The sequence below is a fragment of the Odontesthes bonariensis genome, chromosome 8, assembly GCF_027942865.1.
Source record: "Odontesthes bonariensis isolate fOdoBon6 chromosome 8, fOdoBon6.hap1, whole genome shotgun sequence".
NCBI lineage: Eukaryota > Metazoa > Chordata > Actinopteri > Atheriniformes > Atherinopsidae > Odontesthes > Odontesthes bonariensis.
The window spans coordinates 5191213-5217652 of NC_134513.1; the positions used below are offsets into that span (position 1 = coordinate 5191213).

The 26440-nt window shown below is 42.9% G+C and overlaps 2 protein-coding genes across 2 annotated transcripts; one reads left to right on the forward strand and one right to left on the reverse strand.

The window, feature by feature from the left end:
- The first annotated feature begins 4225 nt into the window (after positions 1-4225).
- Positions 4226-25527, forward strand: LOC142385915 (interferon-related developmental regulator 1-like). Its single transcript, XM_075472596.1, has 11 exons — positions 4226-4445; positions 6007-6112; positions 6205-6286; positions 7064-7301; positions 8569-8655; positions 8735-8785; positions 8878-9015; positions 24411-24503; positions 24617-24745; positions 24825-24920; positions 24995-25527. Exons 1-11 carry the CDS (start codon positions 4416-4418, stop codon positions 25079-25081), a joined length of 1137 nt encoding a protein of 378 aa, XP_075328711.1. The 5' UTR covers positions 4226-4415; the 3' UTR covers positions 25082-25527.
- On the reverse strand, positions 10490-15779 carry LOC142385156 (interferon-related developmental regulator 1-like). The gene is made up of 12 exons (XM_075471399.1): positions 15539-15779; positions 13898-14002; positions 13724-13805; positions 12821-12945; positions 12515-12672; positions 12374-12424; positions 11948-12126; positions 11757-11865; positions 11515-11649; positions 11273-11401; positions 11098-11193; positions 10490-11023 (listed from the first exon to the last, which is right to left on the reverse strand). The coding sequence occupies exons 1-12, from the start codon at positions 15567-15569 to the stop codon at positions 10937-10939; spliced, it is 1287 nt and encodes a 428-aa protein (XP_075327514.1). The 5' UTR covers positions 15570-15779; the 3' UTR covers positions 10490-10936.
- Positions 25528-26440: the final 913 nt, after the last annotated feature.

Sequence of the window (26440 nt, forward strand, 5' to 3'; positions counted from 1 at the left end):
ATGTTATCTTTTCTTTTATCAAAGGAATTAAATCTTTGTCCTTGATTTTGGCTTTTGATAATATATATCACTTTGTATAATTTCATATAATTTCACTTTGAGATCACACATTACATACCATCTTTCTGTTTTACCTGTCAGGGTCTGTCTTGTCTGTTCATTGTTTATTTTTGTTAGTCTTGTCAGTTCCCTGTTTTATTTTTTCCTCACTTCCTGTTGTGTGTTACTTTAGGTTTCTTGACTTCCGCTGTGTGTGATTGCCCATTGTTTTCACCTGTGTCCTGTTTATTTATACCTTTTCTCCCCAGCGTTTCTTCATCAGATTGTCTGCGTATTTGGTGTAGCTTTCCGGCGATTTATTCCCTCATGATATATACATTACTGATTATTTTGACTTTGGCCTTGTTCTCTGGATATCCCTTTTTGCCTTTTTGCCTAGCGATTTTGTACCTTTGCCTTTACGGACTGCCTTCACGTGTACCGCCTTGGAATAAACTCCCTTACTTCTACCTCGTCTGCCTCTGGTCTGCTCTGTGGGTCCACTGTCTGCCTGATCCTGACACTACCCAAAACATTTACCATGACTTTTTATTTTTATCTATTTGTTTCATTTATTTATTTATCCAATTATCATCATTATTGTTAGTAGTATTATTGTTGTTGTCTAATATACAGTCATTTTAATGTTTATAATTTTTGAGCTTCTTGACTAATTTGAATTTCCCCCATTGTGGGATGAATAAAGATTTTTTCTATTCTATTCTATGTAAATCTTTGATCATTTAATATTTTGCTGCAGCAGTCTGATTACCATTTGATGATTAATGGATGTTCTGTTCTATTCTATTCTATTCTATTGAATGCCGTCTCAGGCGTTCTAAATCAACTGTTTGCATGACTATTTACTCTATGATAGAACATTCCACCCAGGATTCCTTTATGTTTGATGTTCACATCTTACAGTTCTTCCTTTATGAACGCCCAAAACACCTGACGCTTTTCTGAAAAGCTCCTCTAATTGCAGAAAAAAACCTTCCCATCATGGTTTTCTTTTTTGGGGGTTTCATATATAAGTGGTATTGAAGGGATGAAATTAGAACTTTTTCAAATGCACTGTCTGAAGCCATGGCTGCACTCACCACACTTTCTGCAGAGCCAAATGTTCTGCACAGGTCTTTAAACACAACCCTGGTGATATCTTGAAGATTTTCCTCGTTCATGAGGATATAATTTCTTTTCACTTTAGTCATCACCAGGAATGTTATCCTGTCTTTTATCAAAGGAATTAAATCTTTGTCCTTGATTTCGGCTTTTGATAAAAGCCTCAAAAACAGAGCAACGACGAGGTTGTTTGTCAGAAACTCTTTAGTAGACTCTGTTGACTCTGCAGAAAATTCCTCAACAATCGGATTAAAAGTAACTTTCTTTTTAGCAGTTTTTGTTGTTTTTAAATTATCATCGTGATGTTTGAGAATACTTTTGAGTTGTGGACCGTCGTCGGGAGCTTGAGTCTTTGTTGTTTTTAAGTTATCATCGTGATGTTTGAGAATACTTTTGAGTTGTGGACCGTCGTCGGGAGCTTGAGTCTTTGTTGTTTTTAAGTTATCATCGTGATGTTTGAGAATACTTTTGTGTTGTGCACCGTCGTCGGGAGCTTGAGTCTTTGTTGTTTTTAAGTTATCATCGTGATGTTTGAGAATACTTTTGTGTTGTGCACCGTCGTCGGGAGCTTGAGTCTTTGTTGTTTTTAAGTTATCATCGTGATGTTTGAGAATACTTTTGTGTTGTGCACCGTCGCCGTGAGCTTGTGACACGTGACTTGAATCGGAGGGTGACGCTGGGATTGTCAAGGACTCGGGTCCAGTCTGTGAATCTTCAGGTGGTAGAGCCCCTTTTTTAAGAAGGTTTTCAATATCTGTGAGTGCGCCTGCTACTTTAGCACTCTGAACTGGATCTGTCATCATCCAAAGAAAAACTGGCTGAAGAAACTTCCCAACAACATCTTCTGTGATGGAATACAGAACCTCGGGAGAAAAGTCCTTCTGTGTTCCCTCCATTGTATTTTTGGTTTCTGAAATGACTGAGTCTGATAGAAATAGACCCTTTGGTACAAAGGGAAGCTGATACACTTGGTCAGTCATCAAATGAGTGTACATCTCATCCGTTAAATCTTTTGAAAACGTCCGAACTTCCTTGGAACGCATGATGTTCTCCAGTTTCTCATTGAGCTCTTCTTCTGAACACCTGATTTCAGTCATCAAGTTGTTCAGATTTGTTTCGAAGGTGTCGAAATTAATCTCCGAAGTCCCCTGTTTTGTCATTGTGACCAATCTTTTCTTGGTGATCGCAGGTGAAGTTTCAGGCTCAGGAGACTCAGCCTCATCCATTTCCCCTTCAGGTAGAGGGGACTTCGAATTGTGCTCCATCTTCACGACAAATTGTTCATCTTGTCTCTCAAACGATTGCTTCAGATCCATCCTCATGTTGTCAAAGTGTTTCTTAACAAAACTGGAGAAAAAGGACGGCTGTTTTGGTCCTGTCTCTTTCGGGGTATCCGTCGGTCCAGGATTTGAGGCAAAGAAACGTCTCACTTCATCAATGATCAGGTCCATATTAAAAAGAGGTCCATGTGGAACACTGCTCCCGCTGGATCCAGCAGGACCCGCAGACTCGGGAGTTTCAACATTTTCCATGATGATGTCGACGATTTCAGCCGCTGCCCTATTTGCTGAGGGAGAGGGGCTGATGGGTAAACTGTTAGCACTTTCCTGAGTGGAACTCGATGTCTCAGATTTTGACCATTTCATCAGGATGTTGCTTATATCCTCAGTTAGTGAATCCTCAGAAATGAATGGTCTTTCGCTGTCAAATGATTGAAGGTTTTTAGTTTTACCTATACCTGTGCATTGTCTGGGACATTTGGTGTTAAGTGTCACTAAGCATCCTCTTAGATAGCTGGCAGCATGAGCAATCATGTCGCCAAGACATCTGATAGTAGACACGAGGCCACTGACGAAAATAGCAGGATTTGGGGGTAAATGTCTTGTTTCCATTACTTTGATTAAGAGAGAATTAACTCTCTCTTCTATCTCTTCCTCAGTCAGTTCGGTGAGTTCTTGGATGCCTCCATAGCTGTCTTGAGGGGCATTTAGACAGGTGGAGAAACTTTTGGTCAAGGACTCTCCAAGGTCAACTTTTACAGCTGTCAAAGTTAAATCCCCGTAATCCATGTTTTTTGGAGTGCGCTCTCGAGCCTTGGGAAGCCAGAATCTTAAGAGAACTGTTGACACAGTCTGTATAATGTCTGTTAACATTGCTGCAAGAATGGCTTGCATTTTAAAATCCGTTTTGCCAGCAACCAGCGAGGCCCACTGGGCTGCTGTGACTTTTTCCAGATGTCTTTTCACAATTGGAAGGATGTCTTCTTCTGTAATTGTGGATGTTTCCATCTGGATTCTGGTGAATTTCATTTTGTAGATCTTTCTTCTTCTCTGTATAGATGCAAAATAAAATTCTCGATGTGTCTTCACAAGATGTCTGCAATCCAGTAATTGTTGTAAGCGAGGTTTAGGGACACCTCCCGACCTAGGTGTAGGGGGCTTATAACAATTAAGTATGACGCAATTAAGTATGACGCACTAACGCACATCAGAGTATGACGTCACATAGAATGGTTAAAAAAAATAGTGGTGATAAACATCAGAGACGATGGAATTTTGGTCACGTGATCGCAATGCTGCATCTGCCCATCGGGAGCAAAGGGAAGATTCCCGCTGGGACACTTACGAGTTGGACCGCCGTCCCGATCAGGGAGAAAAGGTCTCGTGTCTGCCTGCAGATAGTATTATTATAGTATTATTTTTATTAGAAGTAGAAGAACTAACAGTAGTAATCGTGTAATATCTGTACACTCAGTACTTAAACTGCGTAGCCTATAAAAGTCATACAACATGCTTATTTCATGTATTTCAAGGCTCAGAGCGGATTTACACTTTCTGCACTGAAATAGCTATTTGCGACATAAACGGAGCGCTTTCAGGTTCAGTTTTCACTTCAGACAACTAAGCATAGCTATATGTTTCACCAAAGCAACCATAAATGGTTAGAGCCCTCTTCAGTGCTCTTGGCATCACGCGCGAACACACGCCACTATTCCGGGATTGGTCAGGAATGCCGGGAACCCTCCTCGTGACATGTCTGCCGGTATAAATACAGCGAGGCGCCGTGTTGTTATGCAGTTTTGGTGTATCAGAGGAAAATGTATCGTCTCGGCCAACAGTCTAGCCCCAAGATCGCCTTCGATTTTTTTTTATCCACTGTGCCACGGGATCATTTTCACTTTACTAGACAATACAATAAAAGCTGGTCGTGTATTGGCTGACTTTTGATCAAATTTGCCTTGAATCTGCACGAAAATGCCGAGGAACAAGAAGAAGAATAGCAGGGGAGAGTAAACGAGCGGCCTCGACGCTCTGGCCTTGCTTCTGCGTGGTCCTTCGGCTGGCGGTAGTTGTAGTTCTTTCTTTATTGTCGTTCCATCAAATGCAATTTAACGTGGTTACACTACGGACTACAAACGTTGGAAGCTGAGCTGTGTTAGATTCGGTTCTTTTAGTAGGAGGCTCAAGAACGGACCGAAGTAATTCAAGTGAAAATGAAGTGTTTATTTGTAGTCACACATCAAAGCATAACAGCGCTGGGCTCAGTGGAACAAAGCTCCCGCAGGAAGGCTGTCAGACTGAGCCATGATTTCCGGGTATCATGTTTATTTATAGCCTGATTGGTTGGACTCACATTCGACCGAGTATGATTGGACATGAGTAGGTTCAACATGCTTCGTCATATTCTCTGGATCAGCCCAAAACAATGTGTGCGTGTGTGTGTGTGTGTGTGTGTGTGTGTGTGAATCTGCCCTTGCTTTCCCAGGCTTTCCTAATTGTTTTGTCTTTCTACTCCTGGATCACTTTAGGTCATATGGAATAGTACTGAGACTTATTTCATTCATAATGTCTAAGAACAAAGCCAATTTTAACAACTGGTTTTTGAGTAACCTACAACAGTTATAAATGTGTACCAAACAGAAACCCTCTATCCTCTCACCTTGGAAACTAACAACGGCCACTCCCTGTCCGAAGGAAAATACACATGCGGTTGCTAGGTCAACATTATTTATCACTAGATAAATCTAATATTCTCTTAATACTCTAACATATTTTACCACTGTTTACGGCTTTATATAGTACAAAACAAAAAGTGGATTGAAGCAAAGTAGATTGGCTCCAACTGCATTAACGGTCAGCTGAAATTGCGTGTAACAAACACAAACATGCCTTCCAGAGGTGAATTTAGGCCAAGGCAGTGTCGCCTGTTGAGTCTGGTTTCAGTTTTATCTCCTATCTGAGGATAACTTTAGCCGGAATTTCTCAGAAGCCTGACTCGTAAAAATATAAACATTTAACAGGAGTCAAGATTTAACACTTATTTTAACTCCCAGGTTAATCTGGATTTCCACACAGGTCTCGGCGGGTTTCCTGTCTGCAGGGTTTCATTCTACTTTAGTCTCTTCTCGATGGTATTAACAAAAGTCCCCTTTCTTGGAAAATAGCTGACGTGAACTGTGGACTTTGGTTTGACCGGCTGCACACTTCCTCCTTTTACTGTGTCAAATCACTATCTGTTTATTCTGAACACGAGCTTTAAAACGGGGGCTGTAATTGCAGTGGTGGAGCCATGTTTCGGTGACCCGTGTGGCTCCAACCTGATCGCCGTTGTTTAAGCAGACAGCTAAAGTGAGTTTATTCCGATAGCCTTTTCATATGAGATGATACAAGCAGGACGGGATAAGCCGTGCAGAGGACACGCGACTGATTAGATAGCTGTGGTATTTGCTGTAGTACCTGTGTGGCGCTTGGGTTGCATAATAGTCTCACACCGGCCGGCTGTGCTGTTCCAGTGACTTTGATTATACTGAATTGCCTGTGTTTGTGTCACTCTGCTTCATTCTTAGGGGGCCAGCATGGAGCTGTGCAGCCTTTCAGTGATGAAGATGCCTCCATTGAGACCCTCAGTCACTGCAGCACCTTCAGTGACACCACAAGTGTGGCGGAGGAAGGTAGGTCCGGTTTGTATTCAGTGTTTTTGGCCTTTTGCTTGAACTTAAGCTTGTTTAACGAGTCTGTTTTCTACACCTTGTTGTGATTTCAGGCGCCGAGGCCAGTGAGGACACAGCCCAGGAGGATTTCCAGTATAAGCTGAAGGGGTTCATAGACAGCACTGTGGATAAGAGGTTCAAGTCCTGCCTTGTCTAAATTTTTACATGTTATCTGAGCTCCGGTGCACGTTTTTACACGTCCACAAAGCGAATTCAGTAAAAAAAGGAGTTCCACAAGAAAAACAGCGTGTTGTTTTCACAAAGAGTTTGCAACAACACACGGTTTTAGTGTTGTGGTCACCTTTTTAAACCAAAATTGGCACTTTTTATGCAGAATTTCAAACAATTTCCACTTGCTTAAACCTCTACCAATTGACTGCTTCCATAAACTGAAGTGGACTTAGGTTATTCATATAATTTAAGCAGAGAGATGGATGGTGATTTGATGGAAATGTATCTTTAAGTTTGTACGGATGAATATAAGACGCTACAGTTGGAGTCGGGGTGAGCAATCCTTCGCATTTGCTAGACACGGTGGGAATCGGTGAAAAGTTGTCTTGTTCCTGTTTTTCCCGCGGTGATCATGTGAAGTGCTGCTGCATTTTGTCACGCAGTACACATCCAGATGCAATGAAATGCACAACAAAATGCAGAGCAAACAGGCTATGTGCCTCAGATAAAGAACGGGCCGAACCAAACGTGTAACCTGCAACATGATGCGCTGCGGTGTGGCGTCACGTTGCCTTTAAACGAACTTCTGGAGTTTATCTTTCCAGGAATCATGATTCAATCACTGCTCATCAAAGCTGGACCTAATTTTTAGAAAGACATTTGACCTGGGACTGAACACATATAGTACCCTGCCTCTGTGTTTGTGTGGCGGTGTTAATGTTGGTGTATCTGTTTCCTCAGTGCTAAGACCCGACAGGGAGCTTTGGATGGGCTTAAGACGGCGATGGCTACACGGATCCTGTATGAGTTCATCTCAGAGAGAAGGATGACCATCACAGACAGCATCGAGCGTTGCCTTAAGAAAGGTACCAGAGAAGATAAAGATGCTTGTTGTTGTCGGCAGGTATTCTTTACTGATTGCACAGTTGACAACATGCGGGGGTTGTGGTACAGTTCCAGCAGCAGAAATGAGATGCTGGTGGGTTGAATGCTCGCGCGAGCGGTGTTGACCCTATATAGTGGCGGAAGTCGATGCGCGCCAGTAGTTGCAATTTTCTCCGTCACAGAGGTGGCGCTGCTAAGTGAAGGTTACCTCTACGCTACAACCACGAAAGTGGAGAAGAAAACAATGCCGCTGTCAAGAGCAGGAATACTGTAATTAATGATGCTGCTGCAGTTTTCGGATCATTTTAATTTTTTTAATTCAGTTAAAAGAGGTGAAGGTTTGAAGCCCCCGGCATCAACAGAGTCTCTGCCCTCTTCTTTGCCTTCACGTATCTGTAGGGTGACCACCTGCTCAAAAGCCAAAGGGGGGACAAGGGTGGACGCCTCACTGCCGCCAGACTCTTAGTGGTTTTTCGCATTTCTAGCACATACTACCTTACATGGTATATCAATTTATATATATATATATATATATATATATATCGATTCCTCTGTTATTGGTGATGTAATATATAACAATAATTATGATAACAATAATATTTTGAACATTCAATGACACACACTTTTTTTATCCACAAACCACAATCCACAACTAGATCTAGTCAAGTGTGCCGCGCCAACTGACTGACTGAAGTGCCTAGTGATGAGGTGCGTGAATTGACGTTCATCATCACTGCGAACGCTGAGTCAATTGTCATGGCAACAACAAATATTTGATAACAGCCAGCCTGTCAGATGCGACTGCAAAGGGTGTGTGTGTGCGCGCGCGTGTGGATCTGTTGTAGCTCTACAGTCTGCGGCGACTGTGCTGTTCTGAAATGTCAAGTAACGCTCGTTTGGCTATCTGGGTGGCGCGGGGAAAGTGACAACCCCAGCAAGAATCAATTATGCGGGACAAGCTCTGAATTTGCGGGACGGACTATTTTGGCCTCGAACGCTGTACGCGCACGCGCTATGCGGGACGGTTGGTCATCCTACGTATCTGTCCCGTAGCTTCTTCCACACATTCTTACAGAACTCTCCCTGTTTCCCCAAAGTTCTGCCCATCTCTGTGCACCAGTTTGGGGAGTTTACGTGCTCCCTGTGCTGTTTCACTGCAGTTTCGTACAGCTGCCTGTACAAACGCACCTCCTCACTGAGCCTGGTCTCACATCGGTCCATCCGGTTCGTTGTGCTCGGCGCCGCCAAGTTACAAAAATCGACTGGTGCACGACAACGCGCAGCGCCGTCTTTTCAAGGGAAGCACCAGGCCTGATGCGTCATTTTGACGTCACGGTGCGACACCGCCGTGACAGACGCGGCAACCATGCTACCGCCTTAAGACTCTGAAACCCATCTTCAAAAACATCCTGGCAGATGGATCAGCCAACATACAAGCCAGACAAGCTGTGAGTGTGATTGTGGGGATTTTTCTGAGTTCTGTCTGGATTTTTCCACTGAAGTTTGTTTGTTTTGTTTCTGTCAAAGGTGGCGACAAGTCTGGGACTCTGCACACTTGTTGCAGAAGATGACATTTTGGTGAGTTTGCAAGAACTTCTGTGTCTGGCCACGACTTGACACGAGTGTTTTTAGACTGAGAGATGACGTGTAATGTCGGATCCCTGCTGCAGGACGTGCAGGCCACCATGGAGTGTTTTGAGAACCTGTTCACCCGGTTGTACGCAAAGGCAGACGGGACCTGTCCTTCCACGAGTCCGCAGACGAGCCAGCTCTACACCAACGCCGAAAGATATCAACAAAAAAAACGGGCAAAAAGACATGAACCGAAAAACTAAACATGGATTGAAACTCAAAAACGTGACCTAAAACATGAAACTAAAAACAAGAGTCCATGGACGTGACAAGTGTATGTACCCTTCATTTTTTGATAGAAAAAACACAAATAAACAGTATGGCAGACCATGTCAGGTTCAACCCTTTTCATTGAGCTTTTGAGACTTTGGCTCCCTGACTAAAACACAGATGTTTGCGTTTATTCAGGCTTTCATTGAAAATCTTCCATCGCTTCAAGGAGCCAGTTTCAAGGTTAAGGATTTATTTGAGATGTACGCTGGATGAGGCCAACATGACAGCCTCCTGTGTCAAAGAAAACCAAAACGTTTTACTTTGCGTCCATCAGTCTGTCCGTTCAAAAGCATGTGTGTTAGCGGTCGTGTATCTGTTAGTCTCTAAATATGATACAGATATTTGTCTTTGTGACTCTTCAGGGATGTGAGTATGTGTGTGTTTCTGTATCAGAGCAATGGAGTTGGTATCATTTGAGATTGCTTACATATGTGTAAATCCATGTGTGCTATATGGTAGCTGAGGTTTATATTCCAGATGATTCATGTCAGCATCACATCTACCTGTGTGAGCTGTTTGACTTTAGGTCAAAGCTCTCCATTTTGTGGGAAATCTGTTTCTCCGGCTGTCCCAGTTTTAGCACCGTAACAACAACGAGGCTTTGCTGCTCACGTCGATGTGTCATTTGTGTTACTGTGGAAATTAGAGCGAGTTTTAAAAGCTGTCTCTTCAGCTTTTGCAACAAAATCCTCCTCCTTGTTTGTATTGCCTGTTGGGCAGTTGGAAGGTACTCCTGTGATTTAAGGCTTCTAGTTCAAAAAGTAAAGTTGTGATGGCTATGAAAGTCACGTCATGAGTAAGAGGACAAATTTTCCAAAGAATTGATAGTAAAATTATGTCTGTAGGTTAAAGGTTTGTGTTACACAGTGACAGGTTTCTGTACTGGGCCACTGTCAGTTGGAGCCTCCACTTTACACACGAATATTCCGTCTCATTGGAATGCATTATAAACTCAGCACGGTCGTTATGTAACTATGGAGACCGAACCGCAGCTGGGCACAAAGAAACAGGTACAAACTGTAGCGGTGGGACACTTTTCAACCACGCGCACTCTTGAAACTCTAATGTCCTGAGCAGAAACCATGAAAATTATTTTTTGAGCGCCGAAAGGTACAGATTAGCGTGCTGATGTGTTCAAAATGCAGCAGCTCTATTGCTCCCGAGGTGCTCGGTTCCCGAACAGGTTCAGCAATTGCTCCCACCAACAGACAACGTTATTGATGGGACCGTGTGTGGCTGCGTGACATTTACCTTTATCACGGGCCATTCCTCGCCGCTCACAGCCACCGTTACTGCTCTATAAAACAGTTTAGAACCACCTGGGGGGGGGGTGAAAAGTTGCTCAGTTTTTAAATACAGGAAAACAAGAAAACAATGTGCTTTTCCAGTGTTTATTTCACCATCCTTAGTCCTTAACATTATATACCCACTAAACAACATTTAGCTTACATAAATAATCTGCTACGGTTAACTAATTAGTGCAACTTAATATGAAATCCAGAGGGTTGGGTCAGACACAAAATATTTGTCTTGATGGAAAAACTATGTTACAAGACAAATTATGGAAATTTTTCAATAAATTACATTTTAGGGGGAAAAAAGAAAGGTCACGTGATGAGAAACTATACATCGAATGTACAACATAGCTATTCTGGGCACAGAATACTTCCTTTTCATGTGTAAAGTACTACACAACCCACGGTCCCATTTCAAAAGTCGAAACAAAGTGTTTCTTCCTGGTGGACGAACACATGAGCACAAACTGCATCTAAAAGCGGGGGGTAGAATCAACGAGTAAAGAAAAAGAAAGGCATAAGAAAAAGATTAAAACTCTCCCACATCCACCCTCTTGTCTCTGAACTTGCTCCTGGCCTTGGTCCGAGCCTTGAACGCGGCAGAGTTATGGAGATGCTGGAAAACAAAAGCGAGGCGATTAGATGGAAGCCGGGAGGGAGTCCGACACACAGACGATGGGAGCAGCTTACCCTTTCAAAGCGAGAAATTTTCATGGCCTTCATTGTGGCCGAATCAACCAGCATGGGTGGTCCCAGTTCAAACACGTCTCTGATGAACTCGTTCGCCTGGTTGGAGAACAGTGAATCATTAGGCTGAATGTAGGAAGCCCACATTTATGGTGAGACAACAAGGAAGGAAACATACCTGCAGGTGGTAATTCATTCCCGAGCCCACAAACTCCCTGAAGGCATCGTATGTCCTCTTTCTAACCCAGCTGTCAATGGTCATGCGTTCCGTCCCAAAGCGAATCGTCTCTGACTGGAAGTCACCTTCCTGGAAAATATAAAAATCAATCAGCACCCGGAATCCTGTGAGAATGGGCCTAAAACGTTCACCAATCACCATTAAGCCATCCGGAGTAAAAAGCAGGAAACAAAGAGACTCACCTCAACAGCCCTGAGTACGTCCCTGAACACAGACCGCTGCTTCCTCTTATCCGTCTTGGCTCTGTGCTTGTTGCAGTCGGTGGCTAACGCGTTCAGCTTATCGCAGAGTTCATCCCACTCACTGAATTCAAACTCCTAAAGAGACAGACAGAGATAAAAAAAAAAATATATCAATTGTGAGCCCTAAAAATGTAAGACACACTGGAAACAGACTGAAGCTTCATCTAAAAACCACAACTTACAGGATCGATATCCCTGGCCAGCTCGAAGAGCAGGGCGATGGTCTCCCCTGCAGCGATTCGCATGTTGACATCGTCGCTCTCGAGCAGCCTCGGTAGTTTGGACAGGTGTCTGCACAGCAAAGTATCAGTCCATTCAACAATCCCCGGTATAAATAATGCCAGTAAACATTCACTCTGGCCGTCGGTCTTACTTGTGCAGGATGTCTTTGAGCTGGTTGGCTGAGCAGATGGTGAGCAGCAGCGCCCAGGAAAGGAGGGCGTTGGTGTAGAGCTGGCTCGTCTGCGGACTCGTGGAAGGACAGGTCCCGTCTGCCTTTGCGTACAACCGGGTGAACAGGTTCTCAAAACACTCCATGGTGGCCTGCACGTCCTGCAGCAGGGATCCGACATTACACGTCATCTCTCAGTCTAAAAACACTCGTGTCAAGTCGTCGCCACACATAAAATATTTACGAGACGATGCTTAAGTTTAGCTGCCGATCCTGCTGACTTCATGAGAGCAGATCCGGCGCAATGATGTGCACAAACACAGATGTGACAGAACGCTGTCTCAGCAGGCTGCCCTCCAGCCCAGATGTCACACCACAAATCAGACACAGAAGTTCTTGCAAACTCACCAAAATGTCATCTTCTGCAACAAGTGTGCAGAGTCCCAGACTTGTCGCCACCTTTGACAGAAACAAAACAAACAAACTTCAGCCGACGTCGAGTGGAAAAATCCAGACAGAACTCAGAAAAATCCCCACAATCACACTCACAGCTTGTCTGGCTTGTATGTTGGCTGATCCATCTGCCAGGATGTTTTTGAAGATGGGTTTCAGAGTCTTAAACACCTCTTCGCTCTCAATTCCAGAGCCCAACTGAATGCACAACAAGCAGGCTAAAGAAGCTGCCGCTCGCTGCTCCTCGCCTTTGCCTGAGGAAGAATTTTTCCATGAGCATTCAACCCACCAGCATCTCATTTCTGCTGCTGGAACTGTACCACAACCCCCGCATGTTGTCAACTGTGCAATCAGTAAAGAATACCTGCCGACAACAACAAGCATCTTTATCTTCTCTGGTACCTTTCTTAAGGCAACGCTCGATGCTGTCTGTGATGGTCATCCTTCTCTCTGAGATGAACTCATACAGGATCCGTGTAGCCATCGCCGTCTTAAGCCCATCCAAAGCTCCCTGTCGGGTCTTAGCACTGAGGAAACAGATACACCAACATTAACACCGCCACACAAACACAGAGGCAGGGTACTATATGTGTTCAGTCCCAGGTCAATTGTCTTTCTAAAAATTAGGTCCAGCTTTGATGAGCAGTGATTGAATCATGATTCCTGGAAAGATAAACTCCAGAAGTTTGTTTTAAGGCAACGTGACGCCACACCGCAGCGCATCATGTTGCAGGTTACACGTTTGGTTCGGCCCGTTCTTTATCTGAGGCACATAGCCTGTTTGCTCTGCATTTTGTTGTGCATTTCATTCCATCTGGATGTGTACTGCGTGACAAAGTGCAGCAGCACTTCACATGATCACCGCGGGAAAAACAGGAACAAGACAACTTTTCACCGATTCCCACCGTGTCTAGCAAATGCGAAGGATTGCTCACCCCGACTCCAACTGTAGCGTCTTATATTCATCCGTACAAACTTAAAGATACATTTCCATCAAATCACCATCCATCTCTCTGCTTAAATTATATGAATAACCTAAGTCCACTTCAGTTTATGGAAGCAGTCAATTGGTAGAGGTTTAAGCAAGTGGAAATTGTTTAAAATTCTGCATAAAAAGTGCCAATTTTGGTTTAAAAAGGTGACCACAACACTAAAACCGTGTGTTGTTGCAAACTCTTTGTGAAAACAACACGCTGTTTTTCTTGTGGAACTCCTTTTTTTTACTGAATTCGCTTTGTGGACGTGTAAAAACGTGCACCGGAGCTCAGATAACATGTAAAAATTTAGACAAGGCAGGACTTGAACCTCTTATCCACAGTGCTGTCTATGAACCCCTTCAGCTTATACTGGAAATCCTCCTGGGCTGTGTCCTCACTGGCCTCGGCGCCTGAAATCACAACAAGGTGTAGAAAACAGACTCGTTAAACAAGCTTAAGTTCAAGCAAAAGGCCAAAAACACTGAATACAAACCGGACCTACCTTCCTCCGCCACACTTGTGGTGTCACTGAAGGTGCTGCAGTGACTGAGGGTCTCAATGGAGGCATCTTCATCACTGAAAGGCTGCACAGCTCCATGCTGGCCCCCTAAGAATGAAGCAGAGTGACACAAACACAGGCAATTCAGTATAATCAAAGTCACTGGAACAGCACAGCCGGCCGGTGTGAGACTATTATGCAACCCAAGCGCCACACAGGTACTACAGCAAATACCACAGCTATCTAATCAGTCGCGTGTCCTCTGCACGGCTTATCCCGTACTGCTTGTATCATCTCATATGAAAAGGCTATCGGAATAAACTCACTTTAGCTGTCTGCTTAAACAACCGCGATCAGGTTGGAGCCACACGGGTCACCGAAACATGGCTACACCACTGCAATTACAGCCCCCGTTTTAAAGCTCGTGTTCAGAATAAACAGATAGTGATTTGACACAGTAAAAGGAGGAAGTGTGCAGCCGGTCAAACCAAAGTCCACAGTTCACGTCAGCTATTTTCCAAGAAAGGGAACTTTTGTTAATACCATCGAGAAGAGACTAAAGTAGAATGAAACCCTGCAGACAGGAAACCCGCCGAGACCTGTGTGGAAATCCAGATTAACCTGGGAGTTAAAATAAGTGTTAAATCTTGACTCCTGTTAAATGTTTATGTTTTTACGAGTCAGGCTTCTGAGAAATTCCGGCTAAAGTTATCCTCAGATAGGAGATAAAACTGAAACCAGACTCAACAGGCGACACTGCCTTGGCCTAAATTCACCTCTGGAAGGCATGTTTGTGTTTGTTAGCTTACTCCCATAACACAGAAGTCTCACAGCTAAACGTGAATGTCTTTGGATACTTCAAGCCATGACAAACACTTGATTTCAAGTAGCTATCTTATCAAATCGCCAGCCGTTGTATTTTTGTAGAGGACATGCGTTGACGTGGACTATTTTCCCCGGAACCGCTGGTATCTAAAACTGGGGCCGCCTCTTAACCACCCGCCATCAGTCCAAAATGTCCGCCTTCCACCGCTACGAAGGGATAACCCTCCAAAAAGCCAATATACAAACACAAAACAACTATCACGCGTTAAAGTTGAATGTCAGCTAACGTTAGCCGATAATAACGTCTGTAGACGCAATTTCAGCTGACCTTTAATGCGGTTGGAGCCAATCCACTTCGCTTCAATCCACTTTGTTTTGTACTATATAAAGCCGTAAACAGTGGTAAAATATGTTAGAGTATCAAGAGAATATTAGATTTATCTATCGATAAATAATGTTGACCTAGCAACCGCATGTGTATTTTCCTTCGGACAGGGAGTGGCCGTTGTTAGTTTCCAAGGTGAGAGGATAGAGGGTTTCTGTTTGGTACACATTTATAACTGTTGTAGGTTACTCGAAAACCAGTATATAACCGTATCGTTGCAATTTTGCAAGTAACCGTAACAACGGTTGCTGTTTTGTGTCGACGGCTAGCTAGCTTAGTGTGTTCACAGGTCAGCTTCCAACGTTTGTAGTCCGTAGTGTAACCACGTTAAATTGCATTCAATGGAACGACAATAAAGAAAGAACTACAACTACCGTCAGCCGAAGGACCACGCAGAAGCTAGGCCAGAGCGTCGAGGCCGCTCGTTTACTTACCCCTGCTATTTTTCTTCTTGTTCCTCGGCATTTTCGTGCAGATTCAAGGCAAATTTGATCAAAAGTCAGCCAATACACGACCAGCTTTTATTGTATTGTCTAGTAAAGTGAAAATGATCCCGTGGCACAGTGGATAAAAAAAAATCGAAGGCGATCTTGGGGCTAGACTGTTGGCCGAGACGATACATTTTCCTCTCATACACCAAAACTGCATAACAACACGGCGCCTCGCTGTATTTATACCGGCAGACATGTCACGAGGAGGGTTCCCGGCATTCCTGACCAATCCCGGAATAGTGGCGTGTGTTCGCGCGTGATGCCAAGAGCACTGAAGAGGGCTCTAACCATTTATGGTTGCTTTGGTGAAACATATAGCTATGCTTAGTTGTCTGAAGTGAAAACTGAACCTGAAAGCGCTCCGTTTATGTCGCAAATACCTATTTCAGTGCAGAAAGTGTAAATCCGCTCTGAGCCTTATACATGAAATAAGCATGTTGTATGACTTTTAAAGGCAGTTTAAGTACTGAGTGTACAGATATTACACGATTACTACTGTTAGTTCTTCTACTTCTAATAAAAATAATACTATAATAATACTATCTGTAGGCAGACACGAGACCTTTTCTCCCTGATCGGGACGGCGGTCCAACTCGTAAGTGTCCCAGCGGGAATCTTCCCTTTGCTCCCGATGGGCAACTGCAGCATTGCGATCACGTGACCAAAATTCCATCGTCTCTGATGTTTATCACCACTATTTTTTTTAACCATTCTATGTGACGTCATACTCTGATGTGCGTTAGTGCGTCATACTTAATTGCGTCATACTTAATTGTTATAAGCCCCCTACACCTAGGTTGGGAGGTGTCCCTAAACCTCGCTTACAACCATTACTGGATTGCAGACATCTTGTGAAGACACATCGAGAATTTTATTTTGCATCTGGACAGAGAAGAAGAACGATGTACAAAATGAAATCAAGCGGTATGCAGGAGGAATTATTCACAATTACAGAAAAAGACATCCTTCCAATTGTGAAAAGACATCTGGAAAAAGTCACAGCAGCTCAATGGACCTCGCTGCTTGCTGGCAAAATGGTTTTTAAATTGCAAGTCATTCTTGCAGCGATGGTAACAGACATTATACAGACTGTGTCAGCAGTTCTCTTAAGAGCTGTGCTTCCCAAGAGGGATCCCAAGGGTTTCATCTGGAGAACCGTAAAAGTTGACCTTGGAAAGTCCTTTAACAAAAGTTTCTCCACCTGTCTAAATGCCCCTCAAGACAGCTATGGAGGCATCCAAGAACTCACCGAACTGACTGAGGAAGAGATAGAAGAGAGAGTTAATTCTCTCGTAGTCACAATAAAGGAAAAAAGGCATTTACCCCCAAAGCCTGCTATTTTCGTCAGTGGCCTCGTGTCTAATATCATATGTCTTTACGACATGATTGCTCAAGCTGCCAGCTATCTAAGAGGATGCTTAGTGACAGTTAACACCAAATGTCCCAGACAATGCACAGGTATAGGTAAAACTAAAAACCTTCAATCATTTGACAGCGAAAGACCATTCATTTCTGAGGATTCACTAACTGAGGATATAAGCAACATCCTGATGAAATGGTCAAAATCTGAGACATCGAGTTCCACTCAGGAAAGTGCTAACAGTTTACCCATCAGCCCCTCTCCCTCAGCAAATAGGGCAGCGGATGAAATCGTCGACATCATCATGGAAAATGCTGAAACTCCCGAGTCTGCGGGTCCTGCTGGATCCAGCGGGAGCAGTGTTCCACATGGACCTCTTTTTAATATGGACCTGATCATTGATGAAGTGAGACGTTTCTTTGCCTCAAATCCTGGACCGATGGATACCCCGAAAGAGATAGAACCAGAAGAGCAGTCCTTCTTCTCCAGTTTTGTTAGGACACACTTTGACAACATGAGGATGGATCTGAAGCAATCGTTTGAGAGACAAGATGAACAATTTGTCTTGAAGTTGGTGTCTTATGGGCCTGAAACTTCACCTGCGATCACCAAGAAAAGATTGGTCACAATGACAAAACAGGGGACTTCGGAGATTAATTTCGACACCTTAGAAACAAATCTGAACAACTTGATGACTGAAATCAGGTTTTCAGAAGAAGGGCTCTATTGGAAACTGGAGGACATCATGCATTCCGAGGAAGTTTCGACATTTTCAAAAGATTTAACGGATGAGATGTACACTCATTTGATGACTGACCAAGTGTATCAGCTTCCCTTTGTACCAAAGGGTCTATTTCTATCAGACTCAGTCATTTCAGAAACCAAAAAGACAATGGAGGGAACACAGAAGGACTTTTCTCCCGAGGTTCTGTATTCCATCACAGAAGATGCTGTTGGGAAGTTTCTTCAGCCATTTTTTCTTTGGATGATGACAGAACCAGTTCAGAGTGCTAAAGTAGCAGGCGCACTCACAGATATTGAAAACCTTCTTAAAAAAGGGGCTCAACCACCTGAAGATTCACAGACTGGACCCGAGTCCTTGACAATCCCAGCGTCACCCTCCGATTCAAGTCACGTGTCACAAGCTCCCGACGACGGTGCACAACACAAAACTATTCTCAAACATCACGATGATAATTTAAAAACAACAAAGACTGCTAAAAAGAAAGTTACTTTTAATCCGATTGATGAGGAATTTTCTGCAGAGTCAACAGAGTCTACTAAAGAGTTTCTGACAAACAACCTCGTCGTTGCTCTGTTTTTGAGGCTTTTATCAAAAGCCGAAATCAAGGACAAAGATTTAATTCCTTTGATAAAAGAAAAGATAACATTCCTGGTGATGACTAAAGTGAAAAGAAATTATATCCTCATGAACGAGGAAAATCTTCAAGATATCACCAAGGTTGTGTTTAAAGACCTGTGCAGAACATTTGGCTCTGCAGAAAGTGTGGTGAGTGCAGCCATGGCTTCAGACAGTGCATTTGAAAAAGTTCTAATTTCATCCCTTCAATACCACTTATATATGAAACCCCCAAAAAAGAAAACCATGATGGGAAGGTTTTTTTCTGCAATTAGAGGAGCTTTTCAGAAAAGCGTCAGGTGTTTTGGGTGTTCATAAAGGAAGAACTGTAAGATGTGAACATCAAACATAAAGGAATCCTGGGTGGAATGTTCTATCATAGAGTAAATAGTCATGCAAACAGTTGATTTAGAACGCCTGAGACGGCATTCAATAGAATAGAATAGAACAGAACATCCATTAATCATCAAATGGTAATCAGACTGCTGCAGCAAAATATTGAATGATCAAAGATTTACATAGAATAGAATAGAAAAAATCTTTATTCATCCCACAATGGGGGAAATTCAAATTAGTCAAGAAGCTCAAAAATTATAAACATTAAAATGACTGTATATTAGACAACAACAATAATACTACTAACAATAATGATGATAATTGGATAAATAAATAAATGAAACAAATAGATAAAAATAAAAAGTCATGGTAAATGTTTTGGGTAGTGTCAGGATCAGGCAGACAGTGGACCCACAGAGCAGACCAGAGGCAGACGAGGTAGAAGTAAGGGAGTTTATTCCAAGGCGGTACACGTGAAGGCAGTCCGTAAAGGCAAAGGTACAAAATTGCTAGGCAAAAAGGTAAAAAGGGATATCCAGAGAACAAGGCAAAAGTGGAAATAATCAGGAATGTATATATCACGAGGGAATAAATCGCCGGAAAGCTACACCAAATACGCAGACAATCTGACAAAGACACACTGGGGAGAAAAGGTATAAATAAACAGGACACAGGTGAAAACAATGGGCAATCACACACAGCGGAAGTCAAGAAACCTAAAGTAACGCACAACAGGAAGTGAGGAAAAAATAAAACAGGAAACTGACAAGACTAACAAAAATAGACAATGAACAGACAAGACAGACCCTGACAGGTAAAACAGAATGATGGTATGTAATGTGTGATCTCAAAGTGAAATTATATGAAATTATACAAAGTGATATATATTATCAAAAGCCGAAATCAAGGACAAAGATTTAATTCCTTTGATAAAAGAAAAGATAACATACCTGGTGATGACTAAAGTGGAAAGAAATGATATCCTCATGAACGAGAAAAATCTTCACGATATCACCAGGGTTGTGTTTAAAGACCTGTGCAGAACATTTGGCTCTGCAGAAAGTGTGCTGAGTGCAGCCATGGCTTCAGACAGTGCATTTGATAAAGTTCTAATTTCATCCCTTCAATACCACTTATATATGAAACCCCCAAAAAAGAAAACCATGATGGGAAGGTTTTTTTCTGCAATTAGAGGAGCTTTTCAGAAAAGCGTCAGGTGTTTTGGGTGTTCATAAAGGAAGAACTGTAAGATGTGAACATCAAACATAAAGGAATCCTGGGTGGAATGTTCTATCATAGAGTAAATAGTCATGCAAACAGTTGATTTAGAACGCCTGAGACGGCATTCAATAGAATAGAATAGAACAGAACATCCATTAATCATCAAATGGTAATCAGACTGCTGCAGCAAAATATTGAATGATCAAAGATTTACATAGAATAGAATAGAATAGAAAAATTCTTTATTCATCCCACAATGGGGGAAATTCAAATTAGTCAAGAAGCTCAAAAATTATAAATATTAAAATGACAGTATATTAGACAACAACAATAATACTACTAACAATAATGATGATAATTGGATAAATAAATAAATTAAACAAATAGATCAAAATAAAAAGTCATGGTAAATGTTTTGGGTAGTGTCAGGATCAGGCAGACAGTGGACCCACAGAGCAGACCAGAGGCAGACGAGGTAGAAGTAACGGAGTTTATTCCAAGGCGGTACACGTGAAGGCAGTCCGTAAAGGCAAAGGTACAAAATTGCTAGGCAAAAAGGTAAAAAGGGATATCCAGAGAACAAGGCAAAAGTCGAAATAACCAGGAATGTATATATCACGAGGGAATAAATCGCCGGAAAGCTACACCAAATACGCAGACAATCTGACAAAGACACACTGGGGAGAAAAGGTATAAATAAACAGGACACAGGTGAAAACAATGGGCAATCACACACAGCGGAAGTCAAGAAACCTAAAGTAACGCACAACAGGAAGTGAGGAAAAAATAAAACAGGAAACTGACAAGACTAACAAAAATAAACAATGAACAGACAAGACAGACCCTGACAGGTAAAACAGAATGATGGTATGTAATGTGTGATCTCAAAGTGAAATTATATCGTTACAGAATACGTTATTGCCCAAAAGAAAATAAATAAACTTCAAATACAAAATAAGAACTAAAGGTGATGCTGAGAGTTATTGTACAAAACTATTAATGTGGGTAGGAACACCTCCTGTACCAGCCCATATGACAGCAAAGCCTAAAAAGGCTTTTTCTGAACACATTTAGCTGTTTGATTCAAGATTCAAGATTCAAGAGGGTTTATTGTCATTCCAGCCATATACACAGTACACAGTAGCCTGGCTGACGCGTCCACAATCTCGATGAGATGGTGGTCTGGGAACTAGGTGTGCATTTTCTCGTATTTGAGGCGTGGTTTACGAATGCCTAGAGCCGTTTATTGGGTGCTACGAATGTCAATCAAATGACGTCAGGTATTTCCCATGCTGCTTTGCGCGCGATTCATAGCCAATTGTATCACTTATACCAGATAACGACAGAAATTCGACGAGGAAGAAGAAAAAAATGAAAAATAAAAGTAAACTTGCGCTCTAAGCTACTTAAATTGACAACAAAGTAGGCCTATATGCTATATTCTACATGAATTTTTATGTTGTAGAGTTGTGAATTTATTTTAATAATGGAGAAATTGAGCAGCCTTGCTTTGTTGTCTACAGTAGTAGCTCAACCCTCATCTTACTTTGAAGCTCCCAGCTCCCAGAAGTGACGTCGACGTAGCTTTAGCAGCAGAAAAGCTATCAGGCTTGTGTTGATGAGTGGCCTGGAAAACCAGCGCCAACTGCTGGACGGCAAAATGTTTTGCCTGCGGTTGGGTCTGGCCTCGAACCACTTTTCATTTTGAAAATACTGCCCTGAATCTGGCAGATGGCAAGTAAACCAATCACAACGCAGAGATGTGTTTTGAATCAACACGGGCGGGGCAGAGGGTTCTGGTGCGGGGTTTTGAGGGAGTGACGACAGAGCAGTGCGACGTTGGGCAGTGGAAGCGAACATAGACAGCGAAAGCACAACAAGAAAGATGGCGGCGGCAATGGAACAGCGCTCGTTTGATTCAGCCTTGGCATCAGTTTTGGAAGAGTCCCCTCCCACCAAAGCTTTCTGTCGCGCTTACTACGTTACAGTCAGTTGCGCTGATTGGTCAGAGCGTTGGCCTATAGGCACAGACACGGTTTGAAAGACAACGGGTTGTGCTCATCAACAATGTTCCGTTGTATCCATTGATCGGAGCCAGACTAAATTAGACATCCAATCCATTTAGGCTGGTTTATCAGGCTAGTTGATGAGGGATATCGATCCTGTAAGTTGTGGTTTTTAGATGAAGCTTCAGTCTGTTTCCAGTGTGTCTTACATTTTTAGGGCTCACAATTGATATTTTTTTTTTATCTCTGTCTGTCTCTTTAGGAGTTTGAATTCAGTGAGTGGGATGAACTCTGCGATAAGCTGAAGGCAAGGCAAGGCAATTTTATTTATAGAGCACAATTCATATACAGGGCAATTCAAAGTGCTTTACAGCTACATAAAATCACAAGAAGGCAATAAAACCATTAAAAAGGAATAAAAAAATAAAAAATAAAAGAAAGAAATTAAAAAAGAAAGAAATTTAAAACCCATTAAAATAATCATTAAGTAATTAAAAAGTGAAGAGTGCAGATAAAATACTTTCAGGTGTCATATGCACAGCTAAATAGAACTGTTTTCAGCCTGGATTTAAACATTGTCAGAGTTGAGGCCTGTCTCACATCTTCTGGAAGACTGTTCCAGATTTTAGGGGCATAAAACTGAAACGCAGCCTCACCTTGTTTAGTCCTGACTCTGGGCACCAGCAGGAGACCCCTCCCTGAGGTTCTCAGAGCCCGAGTTGGTTCATATGGCTCTAACATGTCAGAGATGTACTTTGGCGCTTGACCGTGAAGAGACTTGTACACAAGCAGAGCTGTTTTAAAGTCTATTCTCTGAGCGACAGGAAGCCAGTGCAGAGACCTGAGCACTGGACTAATATGGTCGTATTTCCTGGTTCTAGTCAGGACTCGAGCAGCAGCGTTCTGGATGTACTGCAGCTGTCTTATAGCCCGTTTAGAGAGCCCAGTGAGCAGGCCGTTACAGTAGTCTAACCTGCTGGAGACAAACGCATGGATCAGTCTCTCTAAGTCTGGTTTAGACACTATTCCTTTGATTCTGGCAATGTTTTTTAGATGGAAAAAAGCTGCTGATGTTACAGATTTAATGTGGCTGTTAAAGTTCAGGTCTGAGTCCAATATGACCCCGAGATTTCTAACTTGATAGTTAGGTTTTAGAGAGAGAGTCTCAAGGTGACTGATAACACTTTCTCTTTGTTTCTGTGGGCCACAGACAATGATTTCAGTTTTGTCTGAGTTTAGCTGGAGGAAATTGTTTTGCATCCACACACTGATCTGTTCGATGCAGCGACACAGTGTATCTACAGGCCCGTGTTCTCCTGCCGTCAGTGACACGTAGATCTGAGTGTCATCTGCATAATTGTGGTAGGACACATTATAGCTGCGTATTAGCTGGCCTAGTGGAAGCATGTACAGATTGAACAATACGGGTCCCAGGATTGACCCCTGGGGAACCCCACAGGTCATAGCCATTTGGTCTGAGACACAGTTACCAATTTCAACAAAATATTTCCTGTCGTCCAGATAGGACTTGAACCAGTTTAAAGCACGACCAGAGATTCCCACCCAGTCTTCTAACCTCTGTAATAAGATCGCATGGTCAACTGTGTCAAAGGCAGCACTCAGGTCCAGCAGAACTAAGACTGTGACTCTACTTGCATCTGTGTTCAGGCGGATGTCATTTGTCACCTTGATCAGAGCTGTCTCAGTGCTGTGGTGGGGCCTAAAGCCTGATTGGAAAGTATCAAAAGCATTGTTAGACAGGAGAAAGTCACTAAGCTGTTGGTATACAACTTTTTCTAGGACTTTGCCTAAGAATGGCAGGTTTGATTTGGGCCGGTAGTTGTTCAGTACTGTGGCATCAAGATTGCTCTTCTTTAGAAGAGGCTTAATGACAGCAGTTTTTAAGGCCTTTGGAAATGTTCCAGTCTGGAGTGAGATGTTGACTAGATGAGCAAGTTGTGGTAACAAACTGCTCAGCACAGACTTTAGGAATCTAGTGGGTAACTCATCAAGGCAGCACGTTGATGAACTCAGACTGCAGATGGTCTCTTTGACTGTTTTGTCAGTAACAGGTGTGAAATGTGTCAGCTCTAGGTGTTTAGCTGGCTGCAGAGTAGTTATTTGTGTTGTGGAAATTATTGCATTTTTAATGCCTTGCCTTGAATATTGCAAACTCATTACACTTGGATGTAGAAATGAGTTCTAAAGGCAGTGAAACTGGAGGGTTTGTTAATCTGTTTACTGTAGCAAACAGGACACGAGAGTTGTTACTGCAGTTTTTGATGATTTCAGAAAAATAACTCTCCCTTGTTCTACGCAAAGTCTGGTTGAACACACATAGCTTTTCTTTGTAAGTCTCATAATGAACCTGGAGCTTTGACTTGCGCCATTTCCGTTCGGCTCTCCGGCACTCCCTTTTCTGTGCCCTGACCGACTCTTCTTTCCTCCATGGCGCCCTTTGCCTACTTTTAACCATTCTAACCTTGACAGGAGCAATGGTATCCAAAACATTTAAGAGACTTGATGTGTAAGAACGCGTTAGCCACCGACTGTAACAAGCACAGAGCCAAGACGGATAAGAGGAAGCAGCGGTCTGTGTTCAGGGACGTACTCAGGGCTGTTGAGGTGAGTCTCTTTGTTTCCTGCTTTTTACTCCGGATGGCTTAATGGTGATTGGTGAACGTTTTAGGCCCATTCTCACAGGATTCCGGGTGCTGATTGATTTTTATATTTTCCAGGAAGGTGACTTCCAGTCAGAGACGATTCGCTTTGGGACGGAACGCATGACCATTGACAGCTGGGTTAGAAAGAGGACATACGATGCCTTCAGGGAGTTTGTGGGCTCGGGAATGAATTACCACCTGCAGGTATGTTTCCTTCCTTGTTGTCTCACCATAAAGGTGGGCTTCCTACATTCAGCCTAATGATTCACTGTTCTCCAACCAGGCGAACGAGTTCATCAGAGACGTGTTTGAACTGGGACCACCCATGCTGGTTGATTCGGCCACAATGAAGGCCATGAAAATTTCTCGCTTTGAAAGGGTAAGCTGCTCTCATCGTCTGTGTGTCGGACTCCCTCCCGGCTTCCATCTAATCGCCTCGCTTTTGTTTTCCAGCATCTCCATAACTCTGCCGCGTTCAAGGCTCGGACCAAGGCCAGGAGCAAGTTCAGAGACAAGAGGGTGGATGTGGGAGAGTTTTAATCTTTTTCTTACGCCTTTCTTTTTCTTTACTCGTTGATTCTACCCCCCGCTTTTAGATGCAGTTTGTGCTCATGTGTTCGTCCACCAGGAAGAAACACTTTGTTTCGACTTTCGAAATGGGACCGTGGGTTGTGTAGTACTTTACACATGAAAAGGAAGTATTCTGTGCCCAGAATAGCTATGTTGTACATTTGATGTATAGTTTCTCATCACGTGACCTTTCTTTTTTCCCCCTAAATTTAATTTATTGGAAAATTTCCATAATTTGTCTTGTAACATAGTTTTTCCATCAAGACAAATATTTTGTGTCTGACCCAACCCTCTGGATTTCATATTAAGTTGCACTAATTAGTTAACCGTAGCAGATTATTTATGTAAGCTAAATGTTGTTTAGTGGGTATATAATGTTAAGGACTAAGGATGGTGAAATAAACACTGGAAAAGCACATTGTTTTCTTGTTTTCCTGTATTTAAAAACTGAGCAACTTTTCACCCCCCCCCCAGGTGGGACTAAACTGTTTTATAGAGCAGTAACGGTGGCTGTGAGCGGCGATGAATGGCCCGTGATCAAGGTAAATGTCACGCAGCCACACACGGTCCCATCAATAACGTTGTCTGTTGGTGGGAGCAATTGCTGAACCTGTTCGGAAACCGAGCACCTCGGGAGCAATAGAGCTGCTGCATTTTCCTGCCAAGTGCAGTGCTGCCTACTGGGGGAGCGTTGAGGTGCTGATGAGAACTCACCCTTCAAATCGCCCGACCGATTGTGTCATAGCTGGACACGAAGTCTCTTATGGAACATCTGTCATTTCCCCCAGTTAAATTGTGTTAAATCGGAGGTTTAAATCATCTCTGCTTTGTTCTGTTTTGAACAGGCTCTTGTTTAGTCTGATATCCAACATGTGGATGTTTAATTTAATGCAATATGCACTTATGACCTAATTCAGATATCCTAAAAGCACCATTTTCTAGTTCTTAAGACTTGGTGTGATATCTCGTGCTCCTTTCCTCCATCCTCGGTGAAACCAAGAAGAAATGCAGAGGGAAACGTTGTGGCTGTTTAAGGTCGTGCTGTGCAAACTTTAAGGCTGTCTCATGCAGGGCTTCTTACGGGAGACAGCTGTCTCCTGCAATAAAACACAAAGGCGCAGGTGGTTTCTTCCTCCACATTATGCAAGACCAGGCCATTCATTACAAACTGGGGGGTCGTTCCTTTGCATTTCACTTTTTATGCTAAGGGGTTTGGATTCAGAAAAGGAGCTTTAACGGGCTGCAGTGGTAGTTGTCGCTTGTTTCTCTCTGCCTTTTGTTCCTGTTGTGTTTGATTTGTTCAGGCTTTCAGTTGCATTGTTGAGCAGC

Bases quoted from the DNA above. Each gene is read 5' to 3' on its own strand.
- LOC142385915 (XM_075472596.1), top strand. From the start codon at position 4,416: ATGCCGAGGAACAAGAAGAAGAATAGCAGG. The intron at 6,287-7,063 runs GTTCAAGTCCTG...CTGTTTCCTCAG, and splicing joins GACAGCACTGTGGATAAGAG to TGCTAAGACCCGACAGGGAG. The intron at 8,786-8,877 runs GTGAGTTTGCAA...TCCCTGCTGCAG, and splicing joins TTGCAGAAGATGACATTTTG to GACGTGCAGGCCACCATGGA.
- LOC142385156 (XM_075471399.1), bottom strand. From the start codon at position 15,569: ATGCCGAGGAACAAGAAGAAAAATAGCAGGG. The intron at 12,673-12,820 runs GTACCAGAGAAG...ATTCTTCCTCAG, and splicing joins CGAGCGTTGCCTTAAGAAAG to GCAAAGGCGAGGAGCAGCGA. The intron at 11,650-11,756 runs GTAAGTTGTGGT...CTGTCTCTTTAG, and splicing joins TGGCCAGGGATATCGATCCT to GAGTTTGAATTCAGTGAGTG.